The sequence below is a fragment of the Zalophus californianus genome, chromosome 6 (assembly GCF_009762305.2).
Source record: "Zalophus californianus isolate mZalCal1 chromosome 6, mZalCal1.pri.v2, whole genome shotgun sequence".
NCBI classification, from domain to species: domain Eukaryota; kingdom Metazoa; phylum Chordata; class Mammalia; order Carnivora; family Otariidae; genus Zalophus; species Zalophus californianus.
The window spans coordinates 26,930,469-26,947,929 of NC_045600.1; the positions used below are offsets into that span (position 1 = coordinate 26,930,469).

General features: G+C 38.6%; 2 protein-coding genes and 1 pseudogene across 11 annotated transcripts in view; 2 read left to right on the top strand and 1 right to left on the bottom strand.

Moving 5' to 3' along the window:
* Positions 1 to 850: 850 nt before the first annotated feature.
* On the bottom strand, positions 851 to 17,246 carry FCF1 (FCF1 rRNA-processing protein). Of its 3 annotated transcripts, XM_027570110.2 has the most exons (9): positions 17,175 to 17,220; positions 16,973 to 17,053; positions 16,795 to 16,862; positions 15,248 to 15,319; positions 14,500 to 14,648; positions 7,374 to 7,446; positions 3,108 to 3,195; positions 1,840 to 1,934; positions 851 to 1,122 (listed from the first exon to the last, which is right to left on the bottom strand). In XM_027570110.2, exons 3-9 carry the CDS (start codon positions 16,827 to 16,829, stop codon positions 1,074 to 1,076), a joined length of 561 nt encoding a protein of 186 aa, XP_027425911.1. In that variant the 5' UTR covers positions 16,830 to 16,862; positions 16,973 to 17,053; positions 17,175 to 17,220; the 3' UTR covers positions 851 to 1,073. The 3 variants fall into 3 exon arrangements, with proteins under 3 accessions (XP_027425911.1, XP_027425912.1, XP_027425910.1); XM_027570111.2 differs by lacking the exon at positions 17,175 to 17,220 and having other exon boundaries at positions 16,973 to 17,158; XM_027570109.2 differs by lacking the exon at positions 16,973 to 17,053 and having other exon boundaries at positions 853 to 1,122; positions 17,175 to 17,246.
* Positions 10,836 to 11,283, top strand: LOC113909090 (annotated as a pseudogene).
* Positions 17,247 to 17,282: 36 nt separating the features above from the next.
* The window catches only part of AREL1 (apoptosis resistant E3 ubiquitin protein ligase 1), a 42,066-nt gene continuing 41,887 nt past the window's right edge, over positions 17,283 to 17,461 (top strand). For 4 of the 8 annotated variants that reach the window (XM_027570100.2, XM_027570104.2, XM_027570105.2 and 1 more), the window contains exon 1: positions 17,284 to 17,431. The gene's annotated coding sequence lies outside the window, so the exon portion shown is untranslated. Of the gene's footprint in view, positions 17,432 to 17,461 lie in introns of all 8 variants that reach the window. The other 4 variants (XM_027570106.2, XM_027570103.2, XM_027570101.2 and 1 more) reach the window with 4 other exon arrangements.

Genomic DNA, 17,461 nt, shown 5'->3' on the forward strand with positions numbered 1-17,461 from the left:
ACTGAGCCACCCAGGCGCCCTAGACAACACATTTTAAAGAGGGAGCAAGGAAGGCACCAAATGGTTACGTACTATGCCCAACTCATACAGATAGTAACTGGTGGAATCAGGATTCTAACCCCACTAAGAATTACTCCACACTATTTGGCCTTAAAATTTCCTTTTCCCACAGATTTGAAATACTATCTTGATGATATACCAACTTGCTATAAATGTATCAGTCTGTTTATGGACTTTCTATTCTACTTCAATGATCTATTTGTCTATTCTTACACTACCTTGTGGTCATTTAAAATATCTGATCTTGTTAATTTTAGTAAGCTCCTGTTGACCTCACAATCAAGTCCAAACCTTTTAGCATGTCATATAAGGCCCCCTCCCAGCCACCTCCTACCCCTGGAGTCTCAGATGTGGGTACAGTCTCTTTCCCCTATCTTCTAGTTAGAAAAACCTTCTGGTGGTTGTATGTGCAGGCCAAGCAATCATTCCACGTTAACATCCATGTCTCTGTGCTTTTGTTCATATGCTTCCTATGCCTCATTTTCTTTACTTCATATACTGGGCAAGCTCTTATTCATTTTTAAAGATAACTCAGACATTACTACCTCTAGCCTTCCCTTCCTTCCCACTCTAACCAACTAGAAAGAAATCATTATTTTTTCACATACAGGTCTATTCCCTCATACTTTTAACGTGGCATCATTATATTACTATATTTATTCATATATATGTTTCTCTTTTCCCCTATAATAATACGAATGTCTTCAGGGCAGGACCATACCTTATTAAGTACCTAGTATAACCTTAATAAGTATTTGTTGAGTAAGTCAATATAAAACAACAACCATCAAATTATATGAGCAATCATCTGATTTATAAAAAGATGCAACAATATTTAAAATGATACAAAATATCAATTTCAAAACATCAAAAAGTGAGTGTATTTAACTACAGTCAGCTCATAACAGAGCAAATGGGTAAGAAGAATAATTCATGCTACAGCATATTGCTAATATGAACTGGCAACAGAAAAAGTTGGTAAAGGAAGGCAGAGGAACTCTATCTTTTAAGAATTAGAACCGAGGGGCTCCATAATCATCTGGCATCCGCTCAATGTTGTACCTGATCAGGACAAAAAATTAACACTGGTAAGAAAGGTGGGTCCAGAACCCACCTAAAAACCCATCCTTTACTGACTGCAACACTTTCACCTCCCCACTATGAATCCTTTTTGTCAGTGGGAACATTTTAAAGGGATATCATAATGAATAATTTATAGCAAAATGCTGACTTTAATATCTTTATTCTTCAAAGTCAGAAAGTTAACAAGTGAGGGAGCCAGGCACTAAGTCCAGGTAAGCCCAACTCCTCCCACTATATTGTGTTCTTCCCAGGTTGAAAAGCGAGACAGTAATAGACTGAGCACTAACATGGGAACATCCAAGCAGGATAAAGATCAGTTTGTTTGTTTTATTTTTAAATAAGCTTTTAGTTTCCCAGATAAGGTGATGATCACATATACTAGGCTTTCAAAAAAAAAAAAAAAGATATTTCTGGCCAAAAAGATTAGCTTAATTTCAAATACTGCTTTGTATTTAGAGCTACACATCTCTATTTCTTCTAGTAATCTTACTGTAGCAATGGGAATGTCTGCCTCATTCCCAAATCGTAGTTTTATCTTTTGCCCTTGTTCTTGTTACTTTGTCTCATTTCTTCAAATATAACTATGTGAGCCTTTGATACAGCAATTGCTTTCAAATCTTCCTATAACCTGACCTCATTTTTAATTGATATCAGCTATATACTTTTAATCGCTTCCCCCCAAGAGACAGTTCTCACCTATGGTTAGAAATGTACATGATGGGAACTCCAGGGATCTTCCGGATTCTTCGTTTAAGGTCCCGGTCAACTGTGGCCACAATGTAACACTTGTGCTGCAAGAGACACCATTGAGTGTTCACACATTGAGTCTACTTAGTGATACTGAATAATGGTACATTGGCTAATCTAGAGAATTACTCATTTTCACAGTAATTAGCGAAGGAAAGGTCTTAATAATTTGTTGAGTATCTACTATGATCTAGGAGCTCCTATTTATAAAACACGTAACAAGTTGCCAAGGGGGAATGTAGCTCTAAGAATCTTGAGGGGGAGAAGACAGAAAAACTATTTAAAAGCTGCAAACTGTTTTTTGTCTCATAAGTGGAAGGGACTTTCACATTTAGGGCAGATGATTTCTTGGTTTGGGGAAACACCCCAAAAGACTCAATGCAAAGGCAGAGTAAATGCCTTAGACCGGAGGGCACAGCTTTTGCCTTTCCTGGAATCTCTGGGCTTGGGCCTACTCTGAGAGCTCCTGGTGGTGGAGGTAGGCTACTTCCTCAGCCATGAAGCCAGAATGGATCTCCAGGACGAGCCTAGGAGTTCTGAAAGCAGTACCATTTAACTGCCAGCTGTATTATATTTTACTTCCATCACACCCCAATCTCCCATTCAATCTTGAAAAGAGTTGTAGCCTGGTGTCAGCTGTGCTGTGGGAAGTTAAGGCAAATGCTGTCTCCACCCCATGGGATGGAGTGGCTAAAGGGATGGCAGTGTGGTCACCAGACGGAGATGATTATCCCCAGCAGAGGAGGCTCCAGTAAGGACAATCAATGGCAGAAGTTCTTGTGTTGCTTGACAAGGAGGCCAGAACAGAAGAAGCAAAAACCTAGTTATTCCAGGTACTTGTAAGACAGCATCCTAGGACACTCAGATGTAAGTGAGAAACACTTGCTTGGGCATGGTGGAGAGGAACAAAATTCCTGCATGGGGAGTAATGGAAATGGATGATTTCTGATTCACAGGGAGGTGAAACCTGGTATTATATGTACACTCACTCACTTAAAGCATTTTATAGAGATGATTGGTGGAATAAAGAATCAGTAAGTGCCCCAAATCACATACCCAATTAAATGCAGGTGCTGAGATTTGAAATCCATGTCTCCTCCCCAAGCCTGTGATTTTCCCATTACAGGTACAGTATACATTTCCAATCCACTTCAAGTAAATGAGGGCACCTACGCTTCCTGTGAAGCACAAAGTCAACATTTAAAAACTGATGATACCTGAGTTACTCTCTGTACTAAGCAGTCATCTGCATAGGTTCCTTTGTGTGTGCATGGTAATCGTTCAAATCTTGGATCCTTGGCAATCCTAAAGGGTTACAAAACTGGATTAACAACAATTCAGGCAATTGGATAACTTTCTGACTCTTTATCTGTGAAATAAGAGTGACTTGATCTATGTACAGATTTTAAAGCAACTCTCACCTCCTGCAACTTATCTTCTAATTGGAAAGACAACTGAGAGAGAAGCTGGCGTGCCTTAGGTCAGGTAATCTTCACAGAACTTTGAATTACGTTTCCATTTTACAAATGAGGAAGCAGATTCAGAGAGATTAATTAACTTGTTCTAAGTACACAGGTGGGAAAAGCCAGGATTCAAAACCAAACAATTTTAACCTAACCATTTCACTTTTAGAAGCTGTCTTCCACAAATGTGCAAGAATATAGGCAGAAGGATGGCCACTACAGAACACTTTATAACAGTGAACAACTGCAGATAGTCTGAATATCCATCAGCAAGGTAAAAGTTAAATATATTTTGATGCCCCACCCTGTTTAAAAAAAAAAAGAGAGAGCTATCTGTACCAACATGGAAGCCTTGCTGAATAAACAAACTCAAAAAAATTCAAACTGTTGAATAAAAAAAGTCATTGAACAATATACGACTCAATTAAGGAAATATAAATCTCTTTCATTGTCTTTCTCTACACTCGCATTTGCTTAGAAAAAAGGTCTGGAAAAACATATACTAACTATACACTAACCCTTCCCAGTTGTTACCATTAGGGTGGAAGAATGGACAAAGTGTGAACATGCCGGGGGACTTCTACTTTTTAGTGTATATACGTGTTTATATTGTTTGCCATAAATAAATCAAACATGTTATTTTCATACAAATTTGAAAAAAGAAAAACCCCAAGTCTGTGATTCCCAGAACCATGTTCTTCCTATTACATAATGATGAGTCACAAACTGAATAAAACTACAAGGCAGCACATAGGTACCAAGGGCAAGAAAAATATTCCATATTGCAGTAGTTCAGAGCTAAGTCACTGAGAATTTGGTATACTTAAAAAAAATTATATGGAGATTAAATAAAATAAAGATGAAAGAATATTCCACACAAAGCGAGGGCAGGCATGTTCCAAACAGGGCACCAACCATCTATAAAATGGTTCATTGGTGTTCAGGGAAGAGCAAGCATATCTTTGGTAGGGAGAGAGTGTTTGTGCAGAGGAGAGTGAAACAGGGCTGAGAAGACAGAACTTTCTGCAGTGATATTGCCAAATTGCTCTCCAAAGTGACTGTCCACTTTACATCCTTATCTGTTGAATATGAGAATTCCCACTGGTCCCCAGTCCCAACTATTCATGGCATTGTTAAGTAGACTTTTCAATTCTTGCCAATCTGCTGGGTATGAAATGATATCTCCTTGTGAATTTAAGGATTTTGTCTTTTTCTTATGGATTTGTAGTTTTTTATGTATTTTGAAAATAAACCCTTTGTTGATTATATGCATTACTAGTATCTTCTCACTATCTGTGACTTATTGTTTTGCTTTGTTTATGCTGTCTTTTGTTATAAAGTAGTATTCAATTTCTTTTTTTTTAAGATTTTATTTATTTATTTGACAGAGAGCGCAAGAGAGCACAAACAGGGGGAGGGGCAGAGGGAGAAGCAGACTCCCTGCTAAGTAGGGAGTCCTATACAGGGCTTGATCCCAGGACCCTGAGATCATACCTGAGCCCAAGACAGATGCTTAACCAACTGAGCTACCCAGGTGTCCCAGTATTCGATTTCAATATAGTCAGATTGATTAGTTTTCCATTATGGTTTGGACTTCTTCAGAAAGCCCTGCCCACTCCAAAATCACTAAGATATTCTCTATATTTTCTGTAATAGTCTAGATACTTAATCTATTTGGAACTGATTTTTGTGAAAGAGGTAAGAACCCAGTTTTATTTCTTTCTACAGTGATAATCAATATTTTAATAGTTTCTCACTTTCCCATTCAGCTAAACAGTGCTACCACTCATACATTGGATTCCCATTTTTCTTTGCCTTTAAAAAAACTAGCTTTATTAGGTATAAATGAAAAATAATAAAATTCACTGATAGTATGTGTAAAATTTGACGAGTTTTGACAAATCTATATATCCATGTCCCTATCTCCATAATTGAGATATAGAACATTTCTGTCACTACAAAAAGTTCCTTGTGTCCCTCTGCAGTTAATCCACTTTTCTCATGCTCAGGTCCAGTTAACCACTATATTCTATTAGTATAGTTTTGCCTTTTCTGGAATTTCGTATAAATGGAATCACACTTCTGGAGTGATGGAAATGTTCTATATCATGACTATGATGGTGGTTCCATAACTGTACACATTTGCCAAGCCCAGCAAATTATACAATTAAACTTGGTGAATTTTACAGTACGTAATTTATAACTCTAAAAGGTGACACACAAAGAGACGCACAAATTCACTGATACATCTTGGACGTTGATTGAATCTTTTACCCATGCATGATTTTGTAATATTATTCATTGATCATTTGGAAAATACCAACTCATTGAATCACACAAATCTTCCCAAATATTAACACATTTCATTATACAATACCAAAAAAATCATACTCAGTATCCACTGGTCTCAACAGAAAGGTCTTTAGTATTGGGAATGTGATAAGCTCATGATTTTTCAAAACTCTAATTTTCAGTGCTCACTTCAGCAGCACATATACTCAAAGCTCTAATTTTCACTTGAAAGCTTGAATTTTATCATTGGTAACTAATACTGTTAAGTTGTTTCCTTGAAGTAACAGATTCACTGTATTAATTTTTGAGAAACTATCTGCAAAATACAGTCTGAAAAATCAGTGTTTGTCACTTATTCGTCACATAAAAATGATATTCCATGAAAAGCAACTGGTTTGGCTCACAACTCAAACAAGCACAAATGCTTTTCACTGAGGCAAGCTTGAGTCTTGGGTATGCAGCAGAAGTGCTGTAGGTGTATTTTACACTTCATCAAAAGGAATACTGATGTGTACTCTAGGGTCGAGATTTAGCAAAGTCAACAAATTTTACTGCTTCATCAAGGATATTCTTAAGGGACTCTGTTTTGGGGCTTTTTTTTTAAAGATTGTATTTATTTAAAAAAAATTTTTTTGAAGATTTTATTTATTTGACAGAGAGACAGAGTGAGAGAGGGAACACAAGCAGGGAGAATGGGAGAGGGAGAAGCAGGCTTCCCTCCGAGCAGGGAGCCCAACGCAGGGCTCGATCCTAGCACTCTGGGATCATGACCTGAGCCAAAGGCAGATGCTTAATGAGTGAGCCACCCAGGTGCCCCTAAGGTTTTTTAAGTAATCTCTAAAACACCCAATTCAGGGCTCAAATTTGTAATCCCAAGATCAAAAGTTGCATGCTCTACTGACTGGGCCAGCCAGGCACCCCTGCATTGTTTTTGTTTTTTGTTTTTAACTGCCAGTGAGTGGCAGTGAAGAATACGAAGTCTACTAACATTATTGGGGTCCACTGTCTTGATTGGTACTAAGGCACCAGCATTTCTGCCATCAGTATAAATGTCAGCACAGTGACAAAGACAACGTCTTGATATTATTATGAAAATAGTTTTGTTAAGCTCCCTGCAAAGATCTTTGGACTCCTAGGGGTCCATGGACCATATTTTGGGAACCACTACTTTTAATTCAAGTGTACTTTCTAGAGTAAGCTCAAAACTCAGAATGTGAATCCTTTAAGTGTGAGATTCTAAAAGAGATATCTAGATAACTAATAAAAAGACACTTTCTAATTGGAAATCTAGAGGAACTTAAAAGGAGGCCTACAAGACCAATATGACTACCTAACTGCATTCAAAAAACTTCAGCTTAAGGTGCCTAGGTGGCTCAGTCGGTTTAGTGTCTGACTTCGGCTAGGTCATGATCTTGGGCTCCTGGGATAGAGCCGTGGGGACTGGCCAGCTTCCTGCTCAGGGGGGAGCCTGCTTCTCCCTCTTCTCTGCCCACCGCCGCCCCCTCCCCCACCCCAGCTCAGGCTCTCTCTCACATAAATAGATAAAATCTTTAAAAAAAATTTTCAGCTTAAAATTCTTTAACCTTCAAATGTTTGCTTTCTTGATCATAAATAGTTAACTAGTTTTTCATATATAAACTAATTATCCAAGAAATCTTCACACAGCAAACAGATGAAAGAGGATCAAAAGAATCTTCAGTATACCAATCTAGACTAGCTCCTTCCTACCTTAGAGCCACTCGATACTTTTGCCCCAGTTTTTCAATTTCAGCCATTACACAGTCAGTTATACAAGGGATACCTGCCAGGAAAAAAAAATACATATTAATAACAGAACTTGTAAAGAAACTTTGGTTTTAGTCTGAATTATATCCTATTTAGAGTCTTTAAAAGACCCATGAGGCTTCTGGAATGACAGAATAACACACTGAAATGAACAATGAGAACTAGAGGTGAATAAAATCCCTATTGATGAGGAAACTAGAGAACCGAACGGTCCCAACCCCACACTACAGATTCATAAAGTGTCATGAATGCGCCTGGGGGCAAAAATTAAGCTGGGTCCCTGTCATTCTTTCTATATTAAAATAAATTCTAGATGGAAAAAAATTTAAATATGAACCAAAAGAAACCATGCAATTAATCAGAAAATGTAAATTTGATCACATAAAAACAGAACACTTCTGTTTGACAGCTATCAAAATCATATCAAAATACAAATAAACTAGGAAAAATATTTCTACACTTTGATCAAAGGGCGAATTTCTTTAACATACAAAGAGCTTGTAATGATAGCTTAAGTTATGTGCTATTTGCCAGACACTGGGCCAAGCACTTTATGAGGATAGCTCACTTCATATTCAGAATAATTCCTATCAGGTAGCATTGTTATTATTATCATCCCCATTTTACAGATGGAACCTAAGGCACAAAGAAATAAGTAGAAGCAAATGGTGAAGCCGAAATTTGAATGGAGGCAGTCAGGCTATAGACTTTTTTGTTTTTTTAATTTTATTTTATTATGTTATGTTAGTCACCATACATTACATCATTAATTTTTGATGTAGTGTTCCATGATTCATTGTTTGCGTATAACACCCAGTGCTCCATTCAATACGTGCCCTCTTTAATACCCATCACCGGGCTAACCCATCCCCCGACGCCCCTCCCCTCTAGAACCCTCAGTTTGTTTCTCAGAGTCCACACTATAGACTGGATTCTTAACCACCACACCACATTTCAGTTCATACCCTTCAGGTCATAGAGAAAGACACAGAATGGTCAATGAGCATAAGGGTGCTCAATCTCACTCCTAATTAAAGAGCTATAAACTGAAACAATATTTCATTTTCTACCTATTAGAGTGGCAAAGATTAAACAAGGAAAATACCCAATACCGAGGAAACAGGTATTCTCACACAAAAATGTATACCACTATTTTAGGGCAATTTTGCAATACCTGTTAAAATAAGAAAATATACATACCCCTTGATATTGCAATACAGCTGCCGGAAATGCATCCTAAAGAATTACTCTACCCTAACAGACACATATTCACATAGATATTCACTAAAACAGCCTTATTTATAATAAGGTAAAAACTGCAAGTAATCCAAAATATCTAATAGGATATCGACCTTTAAAAATCATATAAATACTATGTGAATTAAAAAAAAGAATGAGGTCCACTATATATACTGACACAGCAAAACGTTCAAGATATATTTGTTCAAGGGGCACCTGGGTGGCTCAGCTGGTTAAATGTCTGCCTTTGGCTCAGGTCCTGGGATGGAGCCCCAAGTTGGGCTCCTTGCTCAGCAGGAGTCTGCTTCTCCTTCCTTCTGCCCTCCCATCCCCCACCCCAGCTCATGTGTGCACACGCTCTCTCTCTCTCAAATAAATAAAAAACCATTAAAAAAAGATGTATTTGTTATTTGTTCAACATAAAAAGTAAGAAAAAATGGACGAATAATCTAGCCACACAATGGATTATTTGGTAATGAAAAGAAGTATGTACTGATACATGCTTTAACACAGACAAGCCTTGAAAACATGCTAAATGGAAGAGCACAAAATATTATATGATCTCATTTTAATGAAATGTCCAAAACAGGCAAATCTATAGAGACAGACTGCAAATTAGTGGTTGTCTAGGGAGGGAAATGGGAAAGGTAGGGATGATGGTTAAGAGGTTAGAGTTTCTTTTTGGGTAATAAAATATTCTAAAATTGACTTTGAATATGCTAAAAGCCATTGAATCATACACTTTAAATGGTATGTGAATTATATCTCAGAGCTGTTAAAAAAGGCACAAAGACAAATAGTAAATAATCTATGATCCATTTTCATTAATAAAATAAACAAAAATAACCTATAATTCACAGAGACTGTATACGAAGTTTTAGAGGGGCACCTGGGTGGCTCAGTTAAGCATCTAACCCTAGATTTCAGCTCAGGCCTTGATCTCAGGGTCATGAGTTCAAGTCCCACAACGGGCTCCGCAATGGGCTCCACAATGGGCTCCACACTGGGTGTGGAGTCTATTAAAAAAACATAAAAAATAAATAAAATAAAAATAAACACTGTCCCTCTCTGAGGAAAGGCATTATAGGGAGCTTTAATGTTTTTATGCTAGATTTTTTTTTTTACAAGTACAGAAATATTTTTGAATGCGGACAAAGTTAAATTTTAAACTAAGTACAATGTCCAGAAGAAAAAGCAGTTGTAAAATGGAGATATGAAATCAGTAAGATCAGACAGTCATGGAATCAGAGGGCTTTACGCACCTTAAGAGGATCAATTTCAGAGCCACGTGGCAGTAGAGCAAGCAAGGGCTTGCATCTGGAGCAGGAAAGTAGGCCCAGCAAGAGGATATCAAGAAAGGGAAGGTAACAGGGAAGAGCACTCATGGGCAGAAAAGAAAGCTGATGGAAAGCTAACTATCCTCCCTTTTTGGAATATCAGGCAGAAATGGGACCAGGAGCTATGAAAAGATCAAAGGGGCATCTTCAAGGGAAGAGGAAGATAAAGGTCTTCCTTCAGGTATAAAGGCAAGTGAGGAAAAATTAAACAGCTAGAGCTTAAAAACAGTTAAGGAATCTCCTAGGTAACTGAATTTGTACTGTACTTGAATGTTTCTTCAACCTTTCCTTTGAGGTATTATGTTACATAGAAGACTACAGAAAGTGGTATTTTCCTTAATAAGTTTTTATTTATTATTATTAAGTTTTTTTTAGAGGTGGGGAGAGGGAGAGAGAGCATCTTAAGCAGGTTCCACATCCAGCTTGGAGCCCAAAACCGGGTTCGATCTCACAACCCTGAGATCATGACCTGAGCCAAAATCAAGAGCTGATGCTTAACTGCCTGAGCCACCAGTCAAGGTTGAGGTGCCCCAATAAGTTTGTTTTCAAAAAAGGCGCAGTGAGACTTCAACAAATGGTGTTGGGAAAATTGGACAGCCACATGCAGAAGAATGAAACTGGACCATTTCCTTACACCACACACAAAAATAGACTCAAAATGGATGAAAGACCTAAATGTTAGACAGGAATCCATCAAAATCCTAGAGGAGAACACAGGCACCAACCTCTTCGACCTCAGCTGCAGCAACTTCTTCCTAGAAACATTGCCAAAGGCAAGGGAAGCAAGGGCAAAAATGAACTATTGGGCTTTTCCGTCTGAGCTGCCGACATGCCATCCAGACTGAGGAAGACCCGGAAACTTCGGGGCCACGTGAGCCGTGGCCACGGCCGCATCGGCAAGCACCAGAAGCACCCAGGAGGCCGGGGTAATGCTGGTGGCATGCATCACCACAGGATCAACTTCGACAAATATCACCCAGGATACTTTGGAAAAGTTGGTATGAGACATTACCACTTAAAGAGGAACCAGAGCTTCTGCCCAACTGTCAACCTTGATAAACTGTGGACCTTGGTCAGTGAGCAGACACGGGTAAGTGCTGCCAAAAACAAGACTGGAGCTGCTCCTATCATTGATGTGGTGCGATCGGGCTACTACAGAGTTTTGGGAAAGGGAAAACTCCCAAAACAGCCTGTCATCGTGAAGGCCAAATTCTTCAGTAGAAGAGCAGAGGAGAAGATTAAGGGTGTCGGGGGGCGCCTGCGTTCTAGTAGCTTGAAGCCACCTTTGAGGGCGTTCATTAAATGCTAACAAGTGAAAAAAAAAAAAACGATTGGGACTTCATCAAGATAAAAAGCTTTTGTACAGCAAAGGAAACAGTCAACAAAACCAAAAGACAACCGAAGAATGGGAGAAGATATTTGCAAATGACATATCAGATAAAGGGCTAGTATCCAAAATCTATAAAGAATTTATCAAACTCAACACCCAAAGGACAAATAATCCAATCAAGAAATGGGCAGAAGACATGAACAGACATTTTTCCAAAGACATCCAAATGGCCAACAGACACATGAAAAAGTGCTCAACATCACTTGGCATCAGGAAATCCAAATCAAAACCTCAATGAGATACCACCTCACGCCAGTCAGAATGGCTAAAATTAACAAGTCAGGAAACAACAGATGTTGGCGAGGATGCGGAAAAAGGGGAACCCTCCTAGGCTGTTGGTGGGAATGCAAGCTGGTGCAGCCACTCTGGAAAACAGTAAGGAGGTTCCTCAAAAAGTTGAAAATAGAGCTACCCTATGACCCACCAATTGCACTACTGGGTATTTATCCCAAAGATACAAATGTCGTGATCCAAAGGGGTATATGCACCCCAATGTTTCCAGCAGCAATGTCCACAATAGCCAAACTATGGAAAGAGCCAAGATGTCCATCAAGAGATGAATGGATAAAGAAGATGTGGTACATATATATATATATATATATATATACAATGGGATATCATGCAGCCATCAAAAAAAAAAAAAAAACACAACGAAATCTTGCCATTTGCAACGACGTGGATGGAACTAGAGGGTATTATGCTAAGCGAAATAAGTCAATCAGAGAAAGACAAGTATCATATGATCTCACTGATATGAGGAATTCTTAATCTCAGGAAACAAACTGAGAGTTGCTGGAGTGGTGGGGGGTGGGAGGGATGGGGTGGCTGGGTGATAGACACTGGGAAGGTATGTGCTATGGTGAGCGCTGTGAATTGTGTAAGACTGATGAATCACAGACTTGTACCTCTGAAACAAATAATACATTATATGTTAAAAAAACCCAAGAAGATAGTAGGAAGGGAAAAATGAAGGGGGGGAAATTGGAGGGGGAGATGAACCATGACAGACTATGGACTCTGAGAAACAAACTGAGGATTTTAGAGGGGAGGAGGGTGGGGGATGGGTTAGCCCGGTGATGCATATTAAAGAGGGCACGTTCTGCATGGAGCACTGGGTGTTATATGCAAACAATGAATCCTGGAACACTACATCAAAAAAAAAAAAGAAAAAAGAAAAGGAAAGGCACAGTGAGAGCATTTAGCTGTACACATTATAGCTGTACTCCAAGTATCCACATCTAGAGAAAGCACTCCTCTAGGACGAAAGCTTTCCTAAATGGTCACCATTTAGATAACAGTGATGGAACTAGAGAGTCAAGGAAACAATTCACCTTAAAAGGGCCATGCCTGAACCCTCCATTGATTTCATTTATAAGTAGGTCACAGCATTCCTAGATAAGCAGCTAGCATACTTTACTTATAGTTACAAAAAACACCATGGGAATACAAAAAGTCTACCAAAGTTTACTGTCTTCCCTCATCCAAGGCCACCCTAGTCCACTCTCACAGGCAGGTAGGGCCCCCAGTTCAGGTTATTCTTTATTATTCCTACAAGCTTAAAACAATTATTATTATTTTTTAAAGATTTCTTTCTTTCTTTCTTTATTTGAAAGAGAGAGAGAATGAGAGAGAGAGAGAGCACATGAGAGGGGGGAGGATCAGAGGGAGAAGCAGACTCCCTGCTGAGCAGGGAGCCCGATGCGGGACTTGATCCCGGGACTCCAGGATCATGACCTGAGCTGAAGGCAGTCACTTAACCAACTGAGCCACCCAGGCACCCCCTACAAGCTTAAAACAATTAAAGTATTACATGTACATAGCTTAAAAAGAAATATGGAGACGTCTGTATGAAAAAATTACTGTTCCTTGATCCTTTCCCACCCAGTAGTTCTGATCCTTACAGACCACTATTTTACTTCATTAGCTGTTTTTCTCATTTGGTGGTTACCTTCATATATTGATATAATAAACTTATGCACTTTTATATTTATTAATTTTATGGCATTTAAAGAATTTAGGTCTCTTACTCATCACATTTCTTAGCCCATCTTCCCAACGTATTAGTTTCAATAAATCAATAAACATTTACATTACTATCACTCTATAAATGTTCATTAGATAGCATCCTTTAAAAATTAAAGGACGTGCAAATTTTTTCCTTTGATTTATTCTTTATGGCAAAGTATAAGTCTAGTTTTCATTTGTACCTTTAACTAGATGATTAGAAAAAATATAAATGTAAATCCACTGCAAAATGCAACAGATCTCATTATTAGGAAGCGATTCCCTTGTACATGGCCTAGATTTTCTTCTTACTCATGGTAGTGAAGGAAGATCACTTGAAGGAGGGGACACCCAAACACAAGAGAAAGCTACTAATGGTAAACTGCATACACAGGTGGAAATAAACTACGTCTGGTCCTTTGTGGTGCAAATAAATACCAAACTGAATAAACTTAAGAGTTGTTAACCAGCATCACTTCTAGTTCTGTGACCATAAATAGCAAAATACCTTATTTAGCTTTTCCACAATGGAGTGGAATGGAGACTGTTTCCTCCTTAGTGTAAAAGAATTCTGAAAAATGTAATAAATTTTCATTTACCCAGAATTTTAAAATCCAGAATTCTAAAACAAAAAATTCCCATCCTGGGGCGCCTGGGTGGCTCAGTCATTAAGCGTCTGCCTTCGGCTCAGGTCATGATCCCAGGGGCCTGGGATCGAGCCCCACATTAGGCTCCCTGCTCCGCAGGGAAAACTGCTTCTCCCTCTCCTACTCCCCCTGCTTGTGTTCCCTCTCTCGCTATGTCTCTCTCTGTCAAATAAATAAATAAAATCTTAAAAAAAAAAAAAATTCCCATCCCATGTTCAAAATTGATGTCCACAACATCAAAGCGGGCTAAGTGTATTCTGATTGTGAGGTTTAATTACTCCCAGTCACATCTGCATTATATTTCAATTCACCGAAAATGGTCATTGCTATAGTGAGCAAATTAAATGACCAGAAATCCAACTAACTAGGACCCCACTCCCCTCTTTTCATGTATTTGGATAATTATAATCACTCTGTACAAATGACACGAAATGCAAAAGTATGATACTCACACTTGGCATACAGACAGTCCATCATTGACTGTACTAAGTCAAGTTTCGCTTTAATGGAAAAGTTGATAAAGTTGGTATCAACCAGGATGTGGTAAGGTGGGCCCAGCTGTGTGTTATATTGGAAGAATAAGCAGGAAGGATGTTGGGGGCTGAAGGAAGAAGACACAAAACACAAAGTAATGTCTACATTGATGCTTTGATATCAACAATGCAAATCAAGTTCTGCTTCGAACTGTTTGCTATAGATTAAGCTTTTTCCCTTATTCATTGGAAATAAATCCTAATAAATCCTGTGATGAAATATCCATTACCAATCCAGGGCAAAATGAGATAATAAAGAAAATATGATGAGGTTTCATAAAATTAAGTGTATTTATTTAAAAGGAATGACCTTTATCCTGAAATTTTGTCCTTACTATTTTTGGTGAAACATCTTTCATCAAATACTGGTATGTTAAACAGTGACAACTGTTTCTTTTGAAAGATCTTGGCAAAGAAGAAAAATTAATAATTCTAGATCTAATCCCCAAGATTTTAGGGGAAATTTCACTGCTTCATGAAATCCAAAAACTTTCGAACTACTGGAATGGATACATGTTCACTAATATCACTTTCATTTGCATAGTTGTGCCAGACTTACAGATGGCTTACAAAACAGCTTAAGGAGAGCCCGGATTTCTAAGAGTTCTATGGTTCTAATATATCTCTTCTACATTTAAAGGAAAATTTGAAATTTTTGATTACTCACACTTCTCTTTCCTTGAGTGCACTGGGATCTTTCTTTTCTTTCTTTTTAGGTTTTAATCTGTCCTTCTCTTTACTAGGAAAAAAGAAAGTAAATTAACTGCAAAAGAAAAAAATCACTGCAGTTATAATCTCATTCAACATGTAAAGTTTCTTTCTTCCTTTTTTTTTTTTTTTGCTTACAGAGGACATCCTATTTTGTGATTTCTTCATGTTAATATCCATAGCACAAATAACTGTGTGGGAAGTAGGCTGAAAGTAACTAATCAGTTAAACATAATGAAATTTAAGAATCTCTAGCCAATAATCCATAAAAATTGTTAATGGGGGGGACACCTGGGTGGCTCAGTCAGCTGAGCATGTCTTCAGGTCAGGTCATGATCCCAGGGTCCTAGGACTGAGTCCTGCATTAGGCTCCCTGCTCAGTGGGGAATCTGCTTCTCCCTCTGCCTGCCGCTCCCCTGCTTGTGCTCTCTCTGACAAATAAACAAAATCTAAAAAAAAAAAAAATTGTTAATGGGTAAATAAAAGTTATACTATCATTTCTTTGTCAGAAGCTCTTCGTATTAAGGATCAAAATCCACTTCAATGCAGTGAAGAAACAGGCTGACATTTATCTTCTGAAGACTCAAATGTTCCAATAGTAGGGAGGAAAAAGTTTCCCCCATATGCCTCTTAAAAAAGGCTAAAATGTAAAAATACATACACAAAATTTAACCCTTAACTGGAAATAAAATATTATCAATGAGGCAAGTTCCCTAAAAATTACATAATACATACATACTAAAGGCTGAGAATACAATTTAATAACTCTGAAGGCCATTCCTTTGTTCTAAGGTTATTAAACACAATGAAGACCAGTCTTTTTTCTTTTCTCTTTCCTTTCCTTCCTTCCTTCCTTTCTAAAGTAAGCTCTAGGCCCAATGTGGGGCTTGCACTCACCACCCTAGATCAACAGTCTTATGCTCTACTGACTGAGCCAGCCAGGTGCCCCAAGACCAGTCCTTATTTCCTAACTTTGTTCTTCACTGAAGCAGGGAAGTTTACAATAGGGAATGTCATTTCACTCTCCCACAGTGGTTTAGATTCTTGTAAGATTTATAAAATGGAGACATCTAGGTGTTTTCCCATTCTCTCTTTTAAAAGTATTTAAGTGGCAGGTGCTGGGGACACAAGACAAAAATGGTCTCTGACCTCACCATCTTTCAACAATTTTAACATTTTTTCCCCCTGGGTAATATAAGAAGTGTAAAGGCAAAAACACAAAGATATTCCTACCTACCAAACTCCTAGGAAGCTTAAATGTGATATCGTAAACAAAATACATAAAAACGGTGGAAGAGAGCGAACACTTCAGAAATGTTTACTTTCCATCCCTTCCCCGAGTAATCGCTCAGCATCTAAGTGGCTGTTACACACTTGTCTACTATCCTATGCTATATAAAACCAAGACACAATAATTTTTAACGTAAACACAAAATAATGATAAAACTTTTACTACTTATGCCCTCTTAACTCTTATATCTTTGGGAATAGATTCCAGATACTCACAGCCTCTGATCTCGGAGACTAAGCATTCGCTTCATGGTCGCATACTTTCTGGTTTTCTTTTGCTTCCCCTTGAAAGAGAAATTTTAGAGTTAAAATAATTGGAAATACATCGTATCTTCTTGAGTTCTTTCTCTTGTTTTGTCTATTCCCTTCCCTTCTTCCCTCAAAAACCCAGCACCTCTTATCCTCTGTGCCCCAAACTGGTCCTCCTGTCCCCACTCAGGAGAGAAGAGCAGGCACCGCTCGAGCAGTTTAAGAACTACAATCAGAATGAAAATAATTAAGGGTAATACAGAGGAAATTGGGCTAACGGCTGATTGGCTCTATCTGCTCCCCTAAAATGTGGTCTTACAAAGTCACTTCTTAAACCCTCCTCTCACCATGTTCACGCCGCGCTCTTGCTTCTTCCGGAATCACCAACCGCGCGACACTTCTGCGTCATCCAAATACTGCTTCCTGCAAAGGCTAGCCCGGAAGCGGAAGCCGCTTTGGGAAACGGAAAAGCTTGGAGCCGGTTCCCAGCTGGAGCCGAGATCCGTACTGGGGTCTCTGGGAGGAGGATCTTGGGACAGTCTTGCGACGAGTGCTACCGCCGCGGCTCCCGGCAGCAGAGGTGGGACTCCGCCGCGCTGCTCGGGTAACGTTTCTCTCCTCTACCTCTCTAGTC

Coding starts and splice junctions, on each gene's coding strand:
- FCF1 (XM_027570109.2), bottom strand. Junction 15,320..16,794: donor AGTCTCCGAGATCAGAGGCT/GTGAGTATCTGG, acceptor CTTTTTTCCTAG/TAAAGAGAAGGACAGATTAA. Junction 1,123..1,839: donor ATGTACATTTCTAACCATAG/GTGAGAACTGTC, acceptor TGTCCTGATCAG/GTACAACATTGAGCGGATGC.